Raw genomic sequence first — 18,002 nt, forward strand, 5'->3', positions numbered from 1 at the left:
ATTCAGCTTTTCAGTGAAAGGAGGGGAACTCCTATTCGTCCAGCACCTACTATCGAGCCCACTCAGTTTCTCCTTTGGACTCTGCATAGCTCTGGCAGCAGGTCTTATCGACCCTTCCGGGCGGGAAACTTGAGACGGAAAGCCCTGTGTGGATCCAAAGCCCGCGGGGGGCGGAACCAGAACGCCACACACCGTCCTCAGAAATTCGTTCGGCGCCTCCCTACCCCCAACAAGGTACAACTTCCATTTTAAGTGAGTCTGAGTAAGCCCGGGGAGACTCAGGCTTCTGAAGCAGAACAAGGACACGGCAGGAAGCCACCCCTCCTCCACAGCTTCCCGCACGAGCGAATCCCGCTGGGCCCGCGGGAAGGCGGGGCCTCCAGGACGCGGCCAGCAGCCAGACCGGGCATGAGACGGGGCGGGGCCGGCGAGCGCGAGGCCCCGAGGCTGCGGCGTGGGGCTGCCCGAGGTGTGCCGGACGCCAATCTCAACATAAGCCACCAGCTTCTTTACTCGTCAGGCCCAAGCCGTCGGTTTTCCCTTAGCCGCCACCTTCGCGACCTTCTTTCCTATCTCCTCGTCATTTTTATTGCTTGATGGAAGGGAAAAAAATGGAACCTTTAAATCAGGCATCTCCTAGGCACCAGCCAATGAAATAGGCCCTCGAGGTGGGGTCCTTTGCTCGCGCCGAAATTCAAAGGCATAAATAGTTCCGGCCCGGTGCAGAGCGCGGGGCCCGTTTGTAGCCGCTATGGTGGATTTCGCTTCGTAGCCCCCGAAGCCGGGCAAAGCTGGCCCTATCTCCGCCCTAGGAACAGAGCTTTGGGGGCGCTTCAAGCCCAGGCGGCCTGACGCAGCTGTGAGGCAGGTGCGTGCGTGCGGCTGGTTGGGCCTAGCCTGGTATTCCTGGCGGGAGATGGGGGCCGTGGGGGCTGGGGGCCCGAGTAGCAAAAAACGAACCGCAGACTAAAATTAGTCCTAAGGGGTTCTTGGCAGAATGGCTTGTTCCTACCCAGCCTTGGAGCAAGGTGAGAAAGTGTTGACAGAAAGAGCTAATGAAGCGAGGGAGTAAGCTTGAGTGAAAGCAGGTGGCTTTTGTCTATTTGTCTAGGGTTTAATCTCTTTATAAGTATTAACTAGGCACCTCCCAGCCCCGCGCCCTGGAGTCAGGCACTGTTCCAGCATACAGCGGTGGACGTAGGCGAAGATGCTACGGGACATTCATTACATGATAGGTTGGGTAGACGAATAAATTAAGTGCTGCTTTGTGTCAGCTTTAAGTGCAGTGAAGGAAAAAGCAGAATTAGGGGATAGGTAGAGGTGCTCTTTTATATAGGGAAGTCAGGAAGGACCCCGGTTAGGTGACGTTTGAGCGAAGACGTGAGAGTTGTAAAGGAGAGTGAGGTATCCCCGTGTCGAGGAGAAGAGCATGGGCAAAGGGAATGAGATGTGAAATGTAGTCTGTGTTACCTTGAGTACGATAACGGTGGAAGGTAGGCCTGGGAAAGTAAGTGGTTGACTTCCAGGTTGAATGAATGATGTAATTAACTTCCAGGTAGACACTAACTCTAGTGTATTTTTAGTTTAGGGAAAGGTAACTTTACATGAAAGGAAGTAGCTTGGTCAGTGGCTGTTTCATTTCTGTTGAGCTGTCGTCCTTAGGTTTTAGTCTTTCACATTTATTACTCCGATTTTACATCCCACTTACGTGTTTTTATTTCTGCTTTGTACAGAACTGCTTTGTGGCCAGTTTCATTTCTAGCAGAGGTTTACCCGTCCAAGTCAGTAGTGAAAATGCACATTAAGTCGATCATTCTTGAGGGATTCAAGTCCTATGCTCAGAGGACTGAAGTAAATGGTTTTGACCCCCTCTTCAATGCTATCACTGGTTTAAATGGTAGTGGGAAATCCAACATACTGGACTCCATCTGCTTTTTGCTGGGCATCTCCAACCTGTCTCAGGTAAAGTGTAAACTCTCTGATTTATGTGAATTGAAGTTTGAGGAACCTCAGGGGAATCCTTTGAATTTGGAGACTGTTGCCAATATTCTCTTCATTTGCATTTTTATGTGAAGTATTATACACCTTACCACAGTTCGTTAAAGGTGGGTATTATTGCTCCATATTTTAAGTGAGAAAATAGAAACTTAGAGTCATTGCCTAAGGTTCATCCTCTTAAGATGTTTGGAGCAACACTGAAACTCAGGCATTCTCATTCCAGAGTTGTATTCCCCGCCTCCCACCAATTATGAAGCCTTTTCAAAATCTACTAATGGGATTGGATGAATAGTGAAATTCTTAGACATTGTTTTCCTTCAGTCTTTCAAGTGAACTTTTGTTGAGAAATGAGTAGACAACAATTCAGTTTAGAGTTGAAAAAGCCCAAGGGAGAAAGGTGCCCATTTCAGGTCATTGCCCCTTTGGTTTGCTTTCTTCTCTATGAATGCTACTGCCTGTCCTTGGCTGCTAAACGGATACTACGTGGGTGGTTTTCCAACAGCAGGAAACCCATTTTTGGTGATATTTTGTGCCATATGGGGTTTTATAACTTTTAACATTTTCTTTTATTTTAGGTTCGGGCTTCTAATTTACAAGATTTAGTTTACAAAAACGGGCAGGCTGGCATTACCAAAGCCTCAGTATCAATCACCTTTGATAATTCTGACAAAAAGCAAAGTCCTTTAGGATTTGAGGTACATGATGAAATTACAGTAACAAGGCAGGTGAGTGGCTACTAAATACTTGGTTACCTAAAAACCTGCATTTTTTTTTTGGCAATATGACTGCTGGAGAGAGAAAGTTTATGAGCAAAATTGATGCATCAAATACAGACTAGATTCCTTAAGAATATCTTCCTTATGTTAAAATTTTGATTATGTAAATTCCACCATTTACCAAGAGGATTGAAAGGAATCTGAAATCCATGAGTACAAGCACTCAACCATGCTTAAATCTTGAACCACACTTGAGTCTTCGCTGCCTGTGTCTGAACACCTGTAGTACTTGGGATCTTGCTGTCTTCTGAGGTAACCTGTTTTTGGAAAGTTCTAATTAGAAGGTTATTCCTGTAAATTGAGTCAAAGTGTTGTCTTCATGTTTTATACATTAATCCTAGTTTACTTGAGAGCACCAAGAACAAATTAATTTATTCCGTAATTCAATGTTTAAATGTTCTGTAAGTCGGTTTTCTAACCTAAATCTCTCTAGCGCTTTCAGTTGACATTGAGTTGTTGTAGTTCTTTCACTTGTCTCATGATACTGAATATAAATTTGCTCCAGTTTTTTAATTTATTATTTTAATCCATGACATCTCAAATTGCACATACTAAAATTGGTCTGGCTAGGACAGGATTAAGCAGAAATTGTTATTTCTTTCATTTTAGGTACTCTACTTCTATTTTTCCCAATATGATGTTGGAGAATTCACGGTACATTATGAATTCATGTATGATTTACTTAAAATCACTGTAAATTTTTTTCACGTGTTATTAATTAGCCATGTACTGCCATTTCTGTATCTAAGCAGGTTTTTAAAAGCAGTAGAGGACTTTACATTTGTCCCTTTAAATCTTTTTTCTTATTATACTCAGTGTTATGTATTGATTGTCAAAGTTTTATTTTTAAAAGTTCTGTTAATTCCCAGTCACTCTCCAGCTTACCATTATGTACCTTATAGACTTCCCTCTATTTTAATGAAAGCCTCTGACTGGAAAAAAAAAAGGAGTGGGGGGAATTGATTAGATTGGGACAGAATCCTGTTCTCTGTCATTAAGCATCTATCAAATAATCACTTTTTAAGGATTTTCAGTAAGTCTTTTACTAATCCCTCTAAAAATTCCTGTCCTCATACAATGCATACACCTGTATCTTCATCAGAGTTTTTTAATAAAGATTTTCTCAAATTACTTATGGGTAATAATCTTGTCAGAGGAATAAATGAATTGATACTTAATATTAAGTGCTGAGCATTCTTTTTTTTTATTTTTAAGACTAACTTTAAAATTCATTTATTTTTTATTGAAGTAGTCAATTACAGTGTGTCAATTTCTGGTGTACAGCATAATGTCCCAGTCATGCATGTTTATACATCTATTCATTTTCATATTTTTTTCATTAAAGATTATTACAAGATACTGAACATAGTTCCCTGTGCTATACAAAAGAAACTTGTTTTTTTTAAAATCTATTTTTATATAGTGGCTAATATTTGCAAATCTCAAACTCCAAAATTTATCCCTTCCCACCCCCTTTCCCTGGTAACTATAAAATTACTTACTATGTCTGCGAGTCTATTTCTGTTTTATAGATGAGTTCATTAGTGTCCTCTTGTTTTCTTCTTTTAGATTCCACATATGAGTGATATCATGTGGTATTTTTCTTTCTCTTTCTGGCTTACTTCACTTAGAATAACCATCTCCAGGTCCATCCATGTTACTGCAAATGACATTACTTTATTCTTTTTTATGGCTGAGTTGTATCCCATTGTATAAATATACCACAATTTCTTTATCCAGTTATCAGTTGATGGACATTTAGGTTGTTTGCGTATCTTGGCTATTGTAAATATTGCTGCTGTGAACATTGGGGTGCATGTATCTTTTTGAATTAGAGTTCCCTCCAGGTATATACCCAGAAGTGGGATTGCTGGGTCATATGGTAGGTCTGTTTTTAGTTTTTTGAGGAATTTCCATACTGCTTTCCTTAACAGCTGCGCCAAACTACATTCCCACCAGCAGTGCAGGAGAGTTCCCTTTTCTCCACATCCTCTCCAGCATTTATTGTTCATAGACTTTTGAATGATGGCCATTCTGACTGGTGTGAGGTGACACCTCATTGTAGTTTTGATTTGCATTTCTCTGATAATTAGTGTTATTGAACTTTTTTCATGTGCCTATTGGCCATTTGTATGTCTTTGGAGAATTGCTTGTTTAGGTCCTCTGCCCATTTTTGGATTGGGTTTGTTTTGTTACTAAGTTGTATGAGCTCTTTATATATTCTGGAAATGAAGCCTTTGTCAGTTGCATCATTTGCAAATATTTTCTCCCATTCCGTAGGTTGTCTTTTTGTTATGCTTATGGTTTCCTTTGCTGTGCAAAACCTTGTAAGTGGAATTAGGTCCCATTTGTTTATTTTTGCTCTTATTTTTATTGCCTGGGTAGACACTCTAGGAGAACATCGCTAAGATTTATATCAGAATGTTTTGCCTATGTTTTCTTCTAGGAAATTTATTGTGTCTTGTCCTATATTTAAGTGTTTAAGCCATTTTTGAGTTTATTTTGTGTATGGAGTGAGGGAATGTTCTGACTTCATTGATTTACATCCTGCTGTCCAGTTTTCCCAACACCACTTGCTGAAGAGATTGTCTTTTTTCTCCATTGTATATTCTTGCCTCCTTTGTGAAAGATTAATTGACCATAGGTCTGTGGATTTATTTCTGGGCTCTCTATTCTGTTCCATTAATCCATGTCTGTTTTTATGCCAGTACCATGCTGTTTTGATTACTGTAGCTCTGTAGTATTGTGTGAACTCTTGGAGGGTTATTCCTCCATGGTGATCATTCTGGAATGCACTTGGAAATACAGATAGAAAGAGGAATGAGAAATAGATCTTGCCATTAAGGACCACAAAATACCATAGATTGAGACAATCATACCCAAAAAATGACAATGCAAGTCTGTAATAGAGTATGAACAGTTTTGGTAGCTGATAAAAGTTGTTCTTATTAAACCCAAGCTGAAATTCTATGATTATACTTTTCCTTTCAGATATTCACAAGTCATGTCTTTTATTAATCCCATTTAGAGTCTTGACAAAGATTGATGACAAACTATTTGTCTTTGATTTTTGTATCTGACTTCTTTTGGAAGCTAAAAAAGTGGAGGAAGAGGGATTAACCTCTGAGTATTGAAAATTGTAGAAAGAGGGTGATCAGGGATGGAAAATATATTGTATACACACTTGGAAACATGAAGCTACAAGGGACCTTAGAGACCTAGTCCAGTTCAAGAGAGGTTAGGAGTCTTGTGCCTGGTTACATAACTGCTTAGCAAAAGTCCCTGCATTAGAAGCCAGTTGTCCTGACTCAGTGTCATACTCTTTTTGACCATGTCACACTTCCTCTGTTACTTATTCTGGATTGGTTTTGTTTACCATTAGTTAGACAGAACAAACAAATAAAAGATAATGTATTGTATTTGGGGATTTATCATCTTAACTCAAGATGTGTGTGTTCATTTATATCTTTTAAAATTCTTTTTTTTAAGGTGGTTATTGGTGGCAGAAATAAATATTTAATCAATGGAGTAAATGCAAACAATACCAGAGTACAAGATCTCTTCTGTTCTGTTGGCCTTAATGTTAACAACCCTCACTTTCTCATCATGCAGGTATTTTGTTGTGGTCTTTATATTATCTTTCTTGATAGTTTTGACATCTTTTATTTTTTAACTTATAGCAGAAGTGCTTCTATATGGATTTTTTATTTACTACTATGCTAGTGTTTGGGCACCTCTTAAGAAATGTAGGTGAGTTATTTGTACTTACGTCTTCTAATATATTGTATACATTTGAATTTTGAAGAATGCCTAGAAGCAATTTTCTTTGACTTATCTTGGAGGGATATCATTCAAAAAAATCAAGAAATGTTCAGTAATTAGGCTAACATTTATATACTTAGCCATTTTAGAATTGGAGACTTCTACATCATTAATATTAACTGTCTCAGCAATGTGGCCCGAGTTAACTTTGTATCATTTAATAACTTACGTAATTTGTATCACTCACGAGAAAGTGGATAGCACAATTCTAGAATTAAAAGCTGACTTTAGTCTCAAATCTAATAAAAGAAACGTCTTTTCATGTAGGTTGAAGAAATAACTCCCAAAAGATTGGTATATTAGGATACAACAGCTTCGGTGCAGATAAACATGTATGCTTTGAGGTTACTCTTTCTGTAATTTGTTGTTATTATACTAAGTTTGCCATTTTATTTTCAGGGCCGAATTACAAAAGTGTTGAATATGAAACCTCCAGAGGTAAGAGTACTCTCTAAGGACGGTAAAAATAATAATTACAGATACTGTCTTAATCTTCTAGGTAACCAGTTTTTTAACATTATTTCTTTCATTATTAAAATTCTTAGAAACATTTAAGATTGATGAGTAAAAATAGTTTTGTTTTTTAATATTTAACACTGTGCCCCAATTTTTTAAAAATTATGAAACATAGCCCTCTGAGCCTTAGTTTCTTCATTCATAAATTGAAGTCAATAATCCTTACCTTAAGGTCTGTTTTGAGGATTAAATGAGAATGTAAAAGAAAAGTCATGGGACCTTGTTAAGCAAATTTTTTTATTATTATTACTTTTAATTGAGATATAATTGACATAGTTTCAGGTATATAACATAATGATTTGATATATGTATATATTACAAAATGATCACCACAAGAAGTCTAGTCAACATTCATCACCACACAGATACAAATTTTTTTTTATGATGAGAACTTTTAAGATTTAGTCTCTTAGCACTTTTCAAATATGTAGTACAGTATGGTTATCTATGATCACCATGCCATACGTTACCTTACCTACCCAGGACCTTTAATTTTATAAGTGCAAGTTTGTACCTTTTGACTGTGCGCACCCGTTTTGCCCACCACCCATCCGCCACCCCTGGAAGCCACCAGTCTGTTCTATGAGTTCAGTTTTTTTGTTTAAAGATTCCACATATAAGTGAGATTACACTGTGTTTGTCTTTCTCTGACTTCATTTCCCATAATGCCCTTGAGTCCTATCCATGTTGTCACAAATGGCAAGATTTCCTTTTTTTTAATGGTTAAACATTAATTTGTTTATATGTGTAAATACCACATATCCTTTATCCATTCATCCTTCAGTGGACGCTTAGGTTGTTTCTGTGTCTTGGCTGTTGTAAATAATGCTGCAGTGAACATTGCGGTGCAGATTATCTTTTCAAATTAGTGTCTTTGATTCCTTCAGATAAATACCCAGAAGTGGAATTGCTGGATCATATGTTAGTTCTATTTTTAATTTTCTGAGGAGCCTCCATGCTGTTTCCCATAGTGACTGTACCAATTTACAGTCCCACGAACAGTGCACACGGGTTCCCTTTCCTCCACACCCTCACCAACACTTGTTATTTTTTGTCCTTTTGATAAGTCATTCTGACAGGTGATACCTCGTGGTTTTGATTTGTATTTCCCTAATGATCAGTGATGTTGAACATTTTTTCCTGTACGTTTTGCCCATTTGTATGTCTTCTTTGAAAAGATGTCTATCCACATCCTCTGCCCATTTTTTTAATTGTAATTTTTTCCATTGAATTGTACTGAGTTCTTTGTGTATTTGGTTATTAACTCCTTATATATATGACTTACAAATATTTTCTCCCACTCAGTAGGTTGCCTTTTCATTTTGTTGATGGTTTCCTTTGTTGTGCAGAAGCTTTCTAATTTGATGTAGTCCCACTTTTTGTTGTTGTTGTTGTTGGTTTTGGTGCCTCTGCTTTTGGTATCAAATCCAAATAAATTATCACCAAGACTGATATCAAGGAGGTTACCACTTACATTTTCTTCTAAGAGTTTTAGGTGCCTAATACAGTATTAACAGAAATTTTAACAGTATAAAGTAGCCTTCTCAACTTGTGTTCCATGTCAGAGTTAAACCCTACAGAAAAAGATTTGAGTGAAATTGATTCATTACATACAATGGATTGCTTAGGGCATTAAGACTTAATTTTCTTTTGGAGCACCCTAGAGAAGAGTTGGTATGAAGGAAGCAATGTTTTGTACAAGAGCAAAGGCTCTTCTGGTTATTTTTTTCTGTGAAGAAGAACTAAGAAGACTGATGACTGATACTAGTGCAGTTTGACCGTAGGTCATGCTTATTTTCTTTAGATAGCATCTTAAGGGAAAACTTCCAATTCGAAACCTGCCAAATACATAGAAATCAAAATGGTTTTCAGAGGAATAATCCTCTTGAGACAGGAACTGATGGTGAATTTCAGAAACTTGTGAAAAAGGAGTGCTGGTAAAAGTGTCCTTCTTACAAAATTATAATTGATTAATGTTTGCCTTTTTCAAAGTGCTTCTCACATGAATTATTTTGTTTACTTCTCAACAATGCTGTGGGATACTATCAGTACTCTGCAGACAGAGAAAATTAAGTTACTTGACCAAGTTTTTAAAGCACATGACACAGGTGAGATGCCAAGGCTCATCCTTGTAGGAACAAAATGACTGAAGTCTCACTGGGAACAGTTTTAAGTATAAATTTATAAAATGAAAGCTGAATGTTGTTAGCCTTTATTATTTTTTTTTTCAAGGCTTGTATTTGCAGGAGAAGAGGAGGAAAGAATTACTAGCTTCAGTTCTAAAAGAGATGTACTCTGGAACATCAGTGATTTAGAATTGGAGTGAAGTCCAGAGATGTGTCTTAAATGTTAGGGTTATGGCTAATTTGTACATTTTTATATACTTAACTTTTATGGTCCATAATTTTGTTAAGATGCGTAGTGAGATTAAGGCCTTAAATAATAACCTTAATGTAAGTTCCATTGAGATGCATTGTATTGGATTTTTAAAACATTAATACAATCATCTTTCCAGATTTTGTCCATGATAGAAGAAGCAGCTGGAACCAGGATGTATGAATACAAAAAGATAGCTGCCCAGAAGACTATAGAAAAAAAGGAGGCTAAGCTGAAAGAGATAAAGACGGTAATTAGATTTATATAAAACATTTTTAGAGAAGAGAGTAATTTTGCATTTAGAGTTTCTCTGCTGTAGAAAGGGAAATTTCCCCCCGACAGTTCCTCTCCTTAGTCTTCTATCCTTCTTCCTCTTTCAGATCTCTTTAATGGTACTTCACATACTAAAAAATATGATTTTCCTTTATTTTCCAGATACTTGAAGAAGAAATTACTCCAACTATTCAAAAATTAAAAGAGGTATATACTGTAATGTGAGGACAACCAGCTAGACTGTCTCTCAAAATTGGTGACGTATCCAAGATCTTACATGTAGGGATGAACTGTGTACCACTTCTCGGGAATTTTTTTCTGGAATGAGATGAGAGTTAAAGAGTTTGTAGTCCATACTCAGCCTTCTGCTTGTAGAGGACATGTACTGCATGTCTGTTCAGTCATCATGGTTTTGGAGGTTGCTCTCATAGTCTCAGAAGATGATATTCCAGATTTTAATTCTTTGTTGAAAAGTAAGTCTGAATTTTCTGGGATAGTTAGACTTGAGCAGAACAGTTATTTCCTAAAAATAGGACACTCTTAGTAACCTTTCTTGGTAGAGTGAATAACTTCTAGGATAAGAGGGGCTGTCACTACTATTACTGCTGTCAAGGCAATTGGTAAGTGAAAGGTATTAAAATAGATGACTGTTTTCTGTATAATCTTTGCAGCTTTTGGTATCATAAAGTTTCAGTGAAAGAATGCATTTATAGCACATTGTTTTTAAATTGTGTTTAGGAACTTATTAAATGCTCATTAAAATTTGATGCTTCTCAGGCTATCTTCTGAATCCATATAAGTAGCATAGATGTTGTTGGAAAAACTGAAAAATTTAAAGATGAACTTGAAGGTACCCTCTTTGTACGTATTATTTAGTAGAAAACACTGAAATACTAGTTTAAACCTAGGTGTCATTCCAGATTTTGCCAAATTTAAGTCTGAGAGCATTGAGAGGTCATTGAATCACTGAATTTGTTTCTTCATCTGCAAATTAGTGATTTTAATTGTCTACTTTCTCTGCCGCAGCAGGTTCTTATGGAAATCAAGTTTAGTAATATGTGAGCAAATAGTTACATGAATGAATGTTGGGTAGGCATCTTGGTAATACTACTACAAAATACATTTAGTAGTGTATCATTTGTGGTGTGTAGGTTGTATTTATATAGACTTCTTGCTGTCCATCCCCCGTCTATGAACCTTATGCGTGCATTTCTTTGTTAAACTCAACTGCCTGATTATATATGAAAACAAACAGTCGTATACGATTCATTGGAGATGGTAGAACACTGTCTAAAAAGCCAGAATTCTGTTATAAAGTTTCCTAAAATTTATAATCCATATTTACTCAATCTAAGAGAAAATCCAATATATATCTTGTAATGGAAAATTGTATCCATGTTGCTATATTTTGATTTTTTCCAACTTCGTTTATGAATTTTGAGTTATGCTTTATTGGTGATTTCTCTTTCAGGAAAGATCTTCCTACTTGGAGTATCAAAAAGTAATGAGAGAAATAGAACATTTGAGTCGTTTATATATTGCTTATCAGTTTTTGCTGGCTGAAGATACCAAAGAACGCTCAGCTGAGGAGTTAAAAGAAATGCAGGATAAAATTGTTAAGCTTCAAGAAGAATTATCTGAGAATGATAAAAAAATAAAAGCACTTAGTCATGAAATAGAAGAGTTGGAAAAAAGAAAAGATAAGGTCAGACATATTTGTAAGAATAGATGATATACTGAAAAAAAATTATGTACAGTAACTAGGGCATTTTCTGTATTGATTTGTTAATCTTTAAGTTTGACAATAAAATAGCTTATAAAAAGTAAATGATTTATATAGTTTTCCAAAAAAATTTGACGTGAACGTATTTTAAGTATACTGATTGAATTGAGTGCATTTGATTATAGGAAATTGGAGGTGTACTTCGATCTTTAGAAGATGCTCTTGCAGAAGCTCAGCGAGTCAATACTAAATCTCAGAGTGCCTTTGATCTCAAGAAGAAAAATCTGGAGAGTGAAGAGAATAAACGCAAAGAGCTGGAAAAAAATATGGCTGAGGTAAGCAAATAAAAAGCTTAATTTAATTCCAGTGGTATACATTTATGCATCCTGTTAATGTTTTTTTAATTGAAGTATAGACAGTTACAATGTGTCAATTTCTGGTGTACAGCGTAATGTCCCAGTCATGGTTATATGTGCATATATTAGTTTTCATATTCTTTTTCATTAAAGGTTATTACAAGATACTGAATATAGTTTCCTGTGCTATACAGAAGAAATTGTGTTTAAATTGTTTTTTGTTTTTATCTATTTTTATATATGGTGGCTAACATTTGCAAATCTCAAACTCCTAAATTTATCCCTTCCCACCCCCTTTGCCCTGGTAACTGTAAGATTGTTTCCTATGTCTGTGAGTCTGTTTCTGTTTTGTAGATAAGTTCATTAGTGTCCTTTTCTTTTCTTTGTTTAGATTCCACATATGAATGATATATGGTATTTTTCTTTCTCTTTCTGGCTTACTTCACTTAGAATGATGATCTCTAGGTCCATCCATGTTACTGCAAATGGTATTATTTTATTCTTTTTTATGGCTAAGTAGTATTCCATTGTATAAATATACAACACTTTCTTTATCCATTCATTTGTCAATGGACATTTAGGTTGTTTCCATGTCTTGGCAGCTATAGTGCTGCAGTGAACATTGGGGTGTCCAGATATATGCCCAGGAATGGAATTGCTGGTTCATACACTGTTGGTGGGAATGTAGTTTGGTGCAGCCATTATGGAAAACAGTATGGAGATTCATCCTATTAATATTTATTGAGTATCTGCTGTGTATCACAACAACTACCCTTGATATAACTTGGGCTAGGTTATAACAATGGATAAAATGATAATGGACAAAATGCCTTTATGCATCTTCATTCCAGTGAGGAAAGTGATGATAAAGGAAATAAATAAGTGAAATATATAGCATGTTACATAGTGATTACTGATGTGGAGAACAAAATAAAGCAGTGGAGAGGGTTGCAGTTTGGGATTTTAAATTGGGTAGACATCAAAGGTCTAATTGGGAGGGCAGTATTTCATTAAAGACCCAAAGGAGGTTCAAGAACCGTGTAGATAAATTGGCAGGCTGTAGGGAAAGATGTTCCACGCAAAAGAACAGCAATTGCCCCAAGTGCTTAAGGCATTGAAAAGCTTGGAGATCAATGTGGCTGATTATCACTAAGTAGTAGGAATGCAGAAAGGTGATGGGGGGATGGTATCACACGTGGTTTGCAAAATGTATGAAGGACTTTGATCTGTATTCTGAGTGACATGGGGAGCCTCTGGAGTTGGCTGAACAGAAGAGTGACATTTTAATGTTTTAATAGGACTATTCTTGCTGTTTCAAGGATAAACTAATGATAAAGGGAAGAAGCAGCCCTTGGATAAATGCAGTAGAAGTGGGTATAGTAGAGAAGTTGTGGAACTTTTATGTGTATTTTAAGGATAGGTCCAACAGATAGACCCAGTAGATTGGTTTTTGAATATGAAATAAAAGATTGAAGGATAATTCTAGGTTTTTGTCTTTGACAATTTGAAATATGGTTATCATTAGTTGGAGAATAATAGATTTGAGGTGCCAATTTATACACTCATTTCTTAGGTGATCCCATCTAGCCCTGTAGCCCTGAATACCATCTATATGTTGGTGCCTTTCAAATCAGTAATTAGCCTTTACTCCTTTGAATTCTAGACTCATTTGTTCAGTTATATAATTGACATTTTTACATGGATGACTTACAAAAAGCCTAAAATGTAATATATCTCAAATAGGACTCCTAAAATTTTCCCCACCTACCCAAACCTGCCTGAGTTTTCCTCATGTAAGTAAATGATACTACTGTTAACCTAGTTGTTCACTCCCGAAATCCTAGAGTCCTCCTGGATTTTCCCTTTTCCCCCAAACCCTGTAGTATCTAATTCATCAACAGATTCCATTGACTTTGAGTATATCCAGAATACAACCACTTTTTATCCTTCCTTCACTGCTAACCTGGTTCAGGCCATCACCTCCCAGGAGGGATACTCTGGGAGCATCCTCATTAATTGTCCTGCTTTTACTCATGTTGCTCTACAGTCTGTTCTTTACAGAAGCTAAAGTTGGATTACATCACTCTTGTGCTTAAAATCCTTCAATGGTTTCAAAAAAAAAAATAATGCGTATAGTTAAATTCAGAGTCTTTCCCACGGTCTGTAGACCCTACATAATATGACTCCTGGCTCCTTCACTTGCTCACTGTGCTCCAACCACAGTTCCTCCAACACCCAAGCATACTCCTCAGAGCTTGCCAAGTATACTGTCCCCCTAGTGTTAGCATGGTCACTCCTTTTGTTTCATTGAGGTTTCACATCATCACAAAAAGCTCTTCCCTCCTTTAAAACAGTAGTCCCATTCTTTTTCATCCCTTTACCTTGCTTTATATATTTGTTTATTATGTTTCTCATCCTAGAAATATAGGCTCCCTTGGGAGCTTGTGTCTTTAATGTCTAGGACAATGCCTGGTACCTGGGTATGTATCTGATAAACATCTGATGAATCATGAATTATGTGGGCCAAAATTTCTGATCGTTTTCATGTAAATAATACAGCTAGATTTTTTTTCTTTTCCCAGTGCTGGTATTTTGCATAGTTTGTTACCTGGTTACTGGAACCTAAAATGTGTTAAGTATTAGTAATGCTGTGCCTGTGATTATTTTAATATTAAAATTTTATGAACTTTCAATAGTTTATAAAAATATTTTCATATACATGCTCTTAGTCCTAAAATCTTTACTTTTAAGTTCGGGGTAGTAAGGCTATTTTTTCAATTTTAGAGATTTAGAGGAACTGATTTTTAGTTTTTGCAAGTGGTTTAAATTTCAATGCTGTCTTAGCTCATATGTCCCAGATTTGACTACAACATATGAAATGGAAGTATTTCTATTAGGATAAGAGAGATATTTATCCTAAAAATTGAGAAAGGCTGAATTTCAAAATGGGACTACAGTGTTTAAAGTTATGATGGTTAAATTACCGTGCTCACTTCAACTTGCTATGAAATTTGATGACATATAAGGGTATAAGAAAATGGATGGTTTTCTAAAACATAATACTTACCAATCTGAAACTCTTCCTAAAGGATTCTAAAACTTTAGCAGCAAAGGAAAAAGAGGTTAAAAAGATAACAGATGGGCTGAATGCCCTTCAAGAAGCAAATAATAAAGATGCCGAGGCTCTGGCTGCTGCACAGCAGCACTTCAATGCTGTCTCCGCCGGCCTGTCCAGCAACGAAGACGGAGCAGAAGCAACTCTGGCTGGTCAGATGATGGCCTGTAAAAATGACATAAGTAAAGCTCAGACAGAAGCCAAACAGGTAAATACAGACATAGAGCACTTTGTGGTGGCATTTTGTTTTTCTTTTTCCTGAGAAGCTCTTTCATATTATGCTTTGGCAGTTGTTGTAAAATGTTGAAAGTAATCAGATCAATATCAAGGAACTTGATTACTATTTAGTACCTAAAATAATGAAATTCAAATATGTTGATTGCTACCTACTGATGGTGTTAATGATGCTATAAAACATAAAGTACCTTTATAGGTTAATTGAAATTGTAAGTGCAATAAATGCTCTCTTGTGTTTTCAACATTGTATGGAATACTTGAGGTTAGTCAGTTTATTTCCATCTTTTTGCTGTTGTATTGACATAAAGTTGAAGTTGTACGCTTTAACAGGAAAACAAAAATGTCCTCTCCTTTCCTATTCCCACCACACCTAGTTCTTAAAACTTTGTTTCTGAAACTTTGCAACATCCTCCTTCGAAGTATCTCTATCTCCCATTTACCTCCATTCCAGTCTTTGGTTTCCCTACTCTGATTTCATAATCTTCAAAGGCTTTTCTGTCTATTGTAATGGTTTTCAAATTTATTTAGATGTGTAGCACAGAACTCCTGTGAACACAAGAGTTGATGGCAGAAAGAAAAAAATATATATATATACACACACACATTCTTTTATTCATTTTTTAATAGAGGACTTGTTTTTAAAAATACATCCGAATGTGTGTGTCTATTAATCCTAGTCAAGATTTTCTATTACACATTTGCAATTTTTTCATTTAAAGATGGATAGTCACAAATAAATTGTAAGAAATCAATAGCAAAAGAATCTTAAAGTCCTCCCAATTTCTTTGTTAACTTACTTTTTATATTGGGAAAAGCCCACCATTCAGTTTTAAAGGATACACTCAAGTAAGACCTTAGAACATTAGTTCGTGGTTTTAAAGAAAGGTGCTCAATTATATAAACTAGCATTTAAATATCAGACTTCTATCATTTAAATTTTTCTGTCAGTTTTGCTTCCCTTTCCTGTATAAGTTTATTCTCACTGCTCAATACAGTTTCATAGTCAGATAAAACTCACAAATATACATAAATACAAATATGCATATCTAAGTAGAAAAGAAAGGAAGGAAGTGATTTCTAGCTTTCTATTTTGTTTTTTATTTAACCAGCTAATGGCAGTTATTCTTTGATATAATTTTTGAACTCACTAATGTCATATTTTATAAATAGTAAAAAGATGGACATGAATTGCAAGTTATTTAATGATTTAAGCATATACTTTTTATAAGTTTTTATTGAGATTTTTTTTGAGGAGACAGTATTGGGAAATAGTTGATCTGTTGAGATATTAATCCAAGTGACCAAGCAGTTGTATGTTCAAGGTTGATGTCTCTTTTTTCTAATTTTTTAGTAGTCAGTTACAGTGTGTCAATTTCTGGTGTACAGCACAATGTCCCAGTCATGGTGTCTCTTAAACCAATTGGAATCTGTGGCTGTTTTATCACTAGCACTATCTGCCTCATATAGTCTGTTACATTTTTCTATTACAGGCTCAGATGAAGTTGAAACATGCCCAACAAGAATTAAAGACTAAGCAAACTGAAGTTAAGAAGATGGATAGTGGCTACAGGAAGGATCAAGAAGCATTAGAAGCTGTGAAGAAACTTAAAGAAAAACTTGAAGCCGAAATGAAAAAGCTAAACTATGAAGGTTTGCCTTTAAAGACGTGATGTTAAATCATTAGAAGTAGTGATTATTGATAGAAACTAACTTAAAGGAAGTAGCAAGTAGGAAAAATTTTTACCCCATTAATACTAGTGGTATTAGGATAGGATATGTATGTAAATATAGTCACAAAAATATCTGAGTATAAAACAGCGCTTTGAATTTTTGAAAACTCAGTACTGAGAATTTCCTGTTTCAGTTACTCTGAAGTGCCACTTGACAACTCAGAAATGTTATTTGTATATTTCTATGTTAGTAGGTATCCAATTCATATGTTGTTTCTTGGAATGAACATGGTGTTATGTGTTGGAAATAATGTTCACCTGACACTTGATAGAAATTTGAATGTTAAGCATACTTTAATTACCCACCAGAAATTTGTATTTTGTTTCTAGAAATGCTTTGAGGGTAGGGGTTAGTAATATTTTCCATAAAACAGTGTAGTATTTGAGTTTTTAAAACTGGTTTCAATTTACTTATGACTTACTGTTTAGAAAACAAGGAGGAAAGCCTCCTGGAAAAGCGTAGGCAGCTGTCTCGTGATATCAGTAGATTGAAAGAAACATACGAAGCTCTCTTGGCCAGATTTCCCAATCTTCGATTTGCCTACAGGTAAGAGAGTTAAACCTTGAATCTTAATATAGTAATAACTAAGATATATTTTTGTGTGAAAATTATTATAAGCTGCTTTTCCTTAACTGGAATTTCTTCCTTAAATGTTAATTGAAATGTTTGAGATTTGTAGGCAGAGGAAATTCTTCTGAAATTTAAAGGCTACTGATGCCACTTAATCTTAAATTAAGACCAAAATGAGGGGAATTTAATCTCAGTCCAAAAGTTCCTTTAAGGTTATTATCATTAATGTTAAACAGCTATATTAACATATTACAATTTGTTTTACTGTATTTTTTTTGTGGAATACTTACAGTAATATATGTATTACAAAGATTAGAACATCAAAGTTATTTTTGTTACATTAAAAATGTAGTATATACTGAAAGATATTTTGATTATAAAACAGTAGTTTATTAGTTTGCAGTAGAATAATGTGTAAAAAATAACATGCATACCTTAATTTGAAAAGGCTTTATTACTAAAAAATGCTAACCATCAGGTGACACTACAGGGTTGCCACAAACCTTCAA

At 35.7% G+C, this 18,002-nt stretch overlaps 1 protein-coding gene across 2 annotated transcripts in view; it reads left to right on the top strand.

Moving 5' to 3' along the window:
• The first annotated feature begins 699 nt into the window (after positions 1 to 699).
• SMC2 (structural maintenance of chromosomes 2) overlaps positions 700 to 18,002 on the top strand; it is a 46,916-nt gene continuing 29,613 nt past the window's right edge. Inside the window, exons 1-12 of one of the 2 annotated variants that reach the window (XM_015238949.3) lie at positions 700 to 868; positions 1,734 to 1,962; positions 2,574 to 2,723; positions 6,264 to 6,386; positions 6,996 to 7,034; positions 9,628 to 9,738; positions 9,924 to 9,968; positions 11,233 to 11,466; positions 11,670 to 11,819; positions 14,930 to 15,163; positions 16,683 to 16,842; positions 17,352 to 17,469. In XM_015238949.3, coding sequence (XP_015094435.1) covers positions 1,795 to 1,962; positions 2,574 to 2,723; positions 6,264 to 6,386; positions 6,996 to 7,034; positions 9,628 to 9,738; positions 9,924 to 9,968; positions 11,233 to 11,466; positions 11,670 to 11,819; positions 14,930 to 15,163; positions 16,683 to 16,842; positions 17,352 to 17,469 — 1,532 coding nt within the window. In that variant the 5' untranslated portion in view covers positions 700 to 868; positions 1,734 to 1,794. Of the gene's footprint in view, positions 869 to 1,733; positions 1,963 to 2,573; positions 2,724 to 6,263; positions 6,387 to 6,995; positions 7,035 to 9,627; positions 9,739 to 9,923; positions 9,969 to 10,039; positions 10,235 to 11,232; positions 11,467 to 11,669; positions 11,820 to 14,929; positions 15,164 to 16,682; positions 16,843 to 17,351; positions 17,470 to 18,002 lie in introns of those variants that run through there. The other variant, XM_072959867.1, reaches the window with a different exon arrangement.

This window comes from Vicugna pacos, chromosome 4 (genome assembly GCF_048564905.1).
Source record: "Vicugna pacos chromosome 4, VicPac4, whole genome shotgun sequence".
NCBI lineage: Eukaryota > Metazoa > Chordata > Mammalia > Artiodactyla > Camelidae > Vicugna > Vicugna pacos.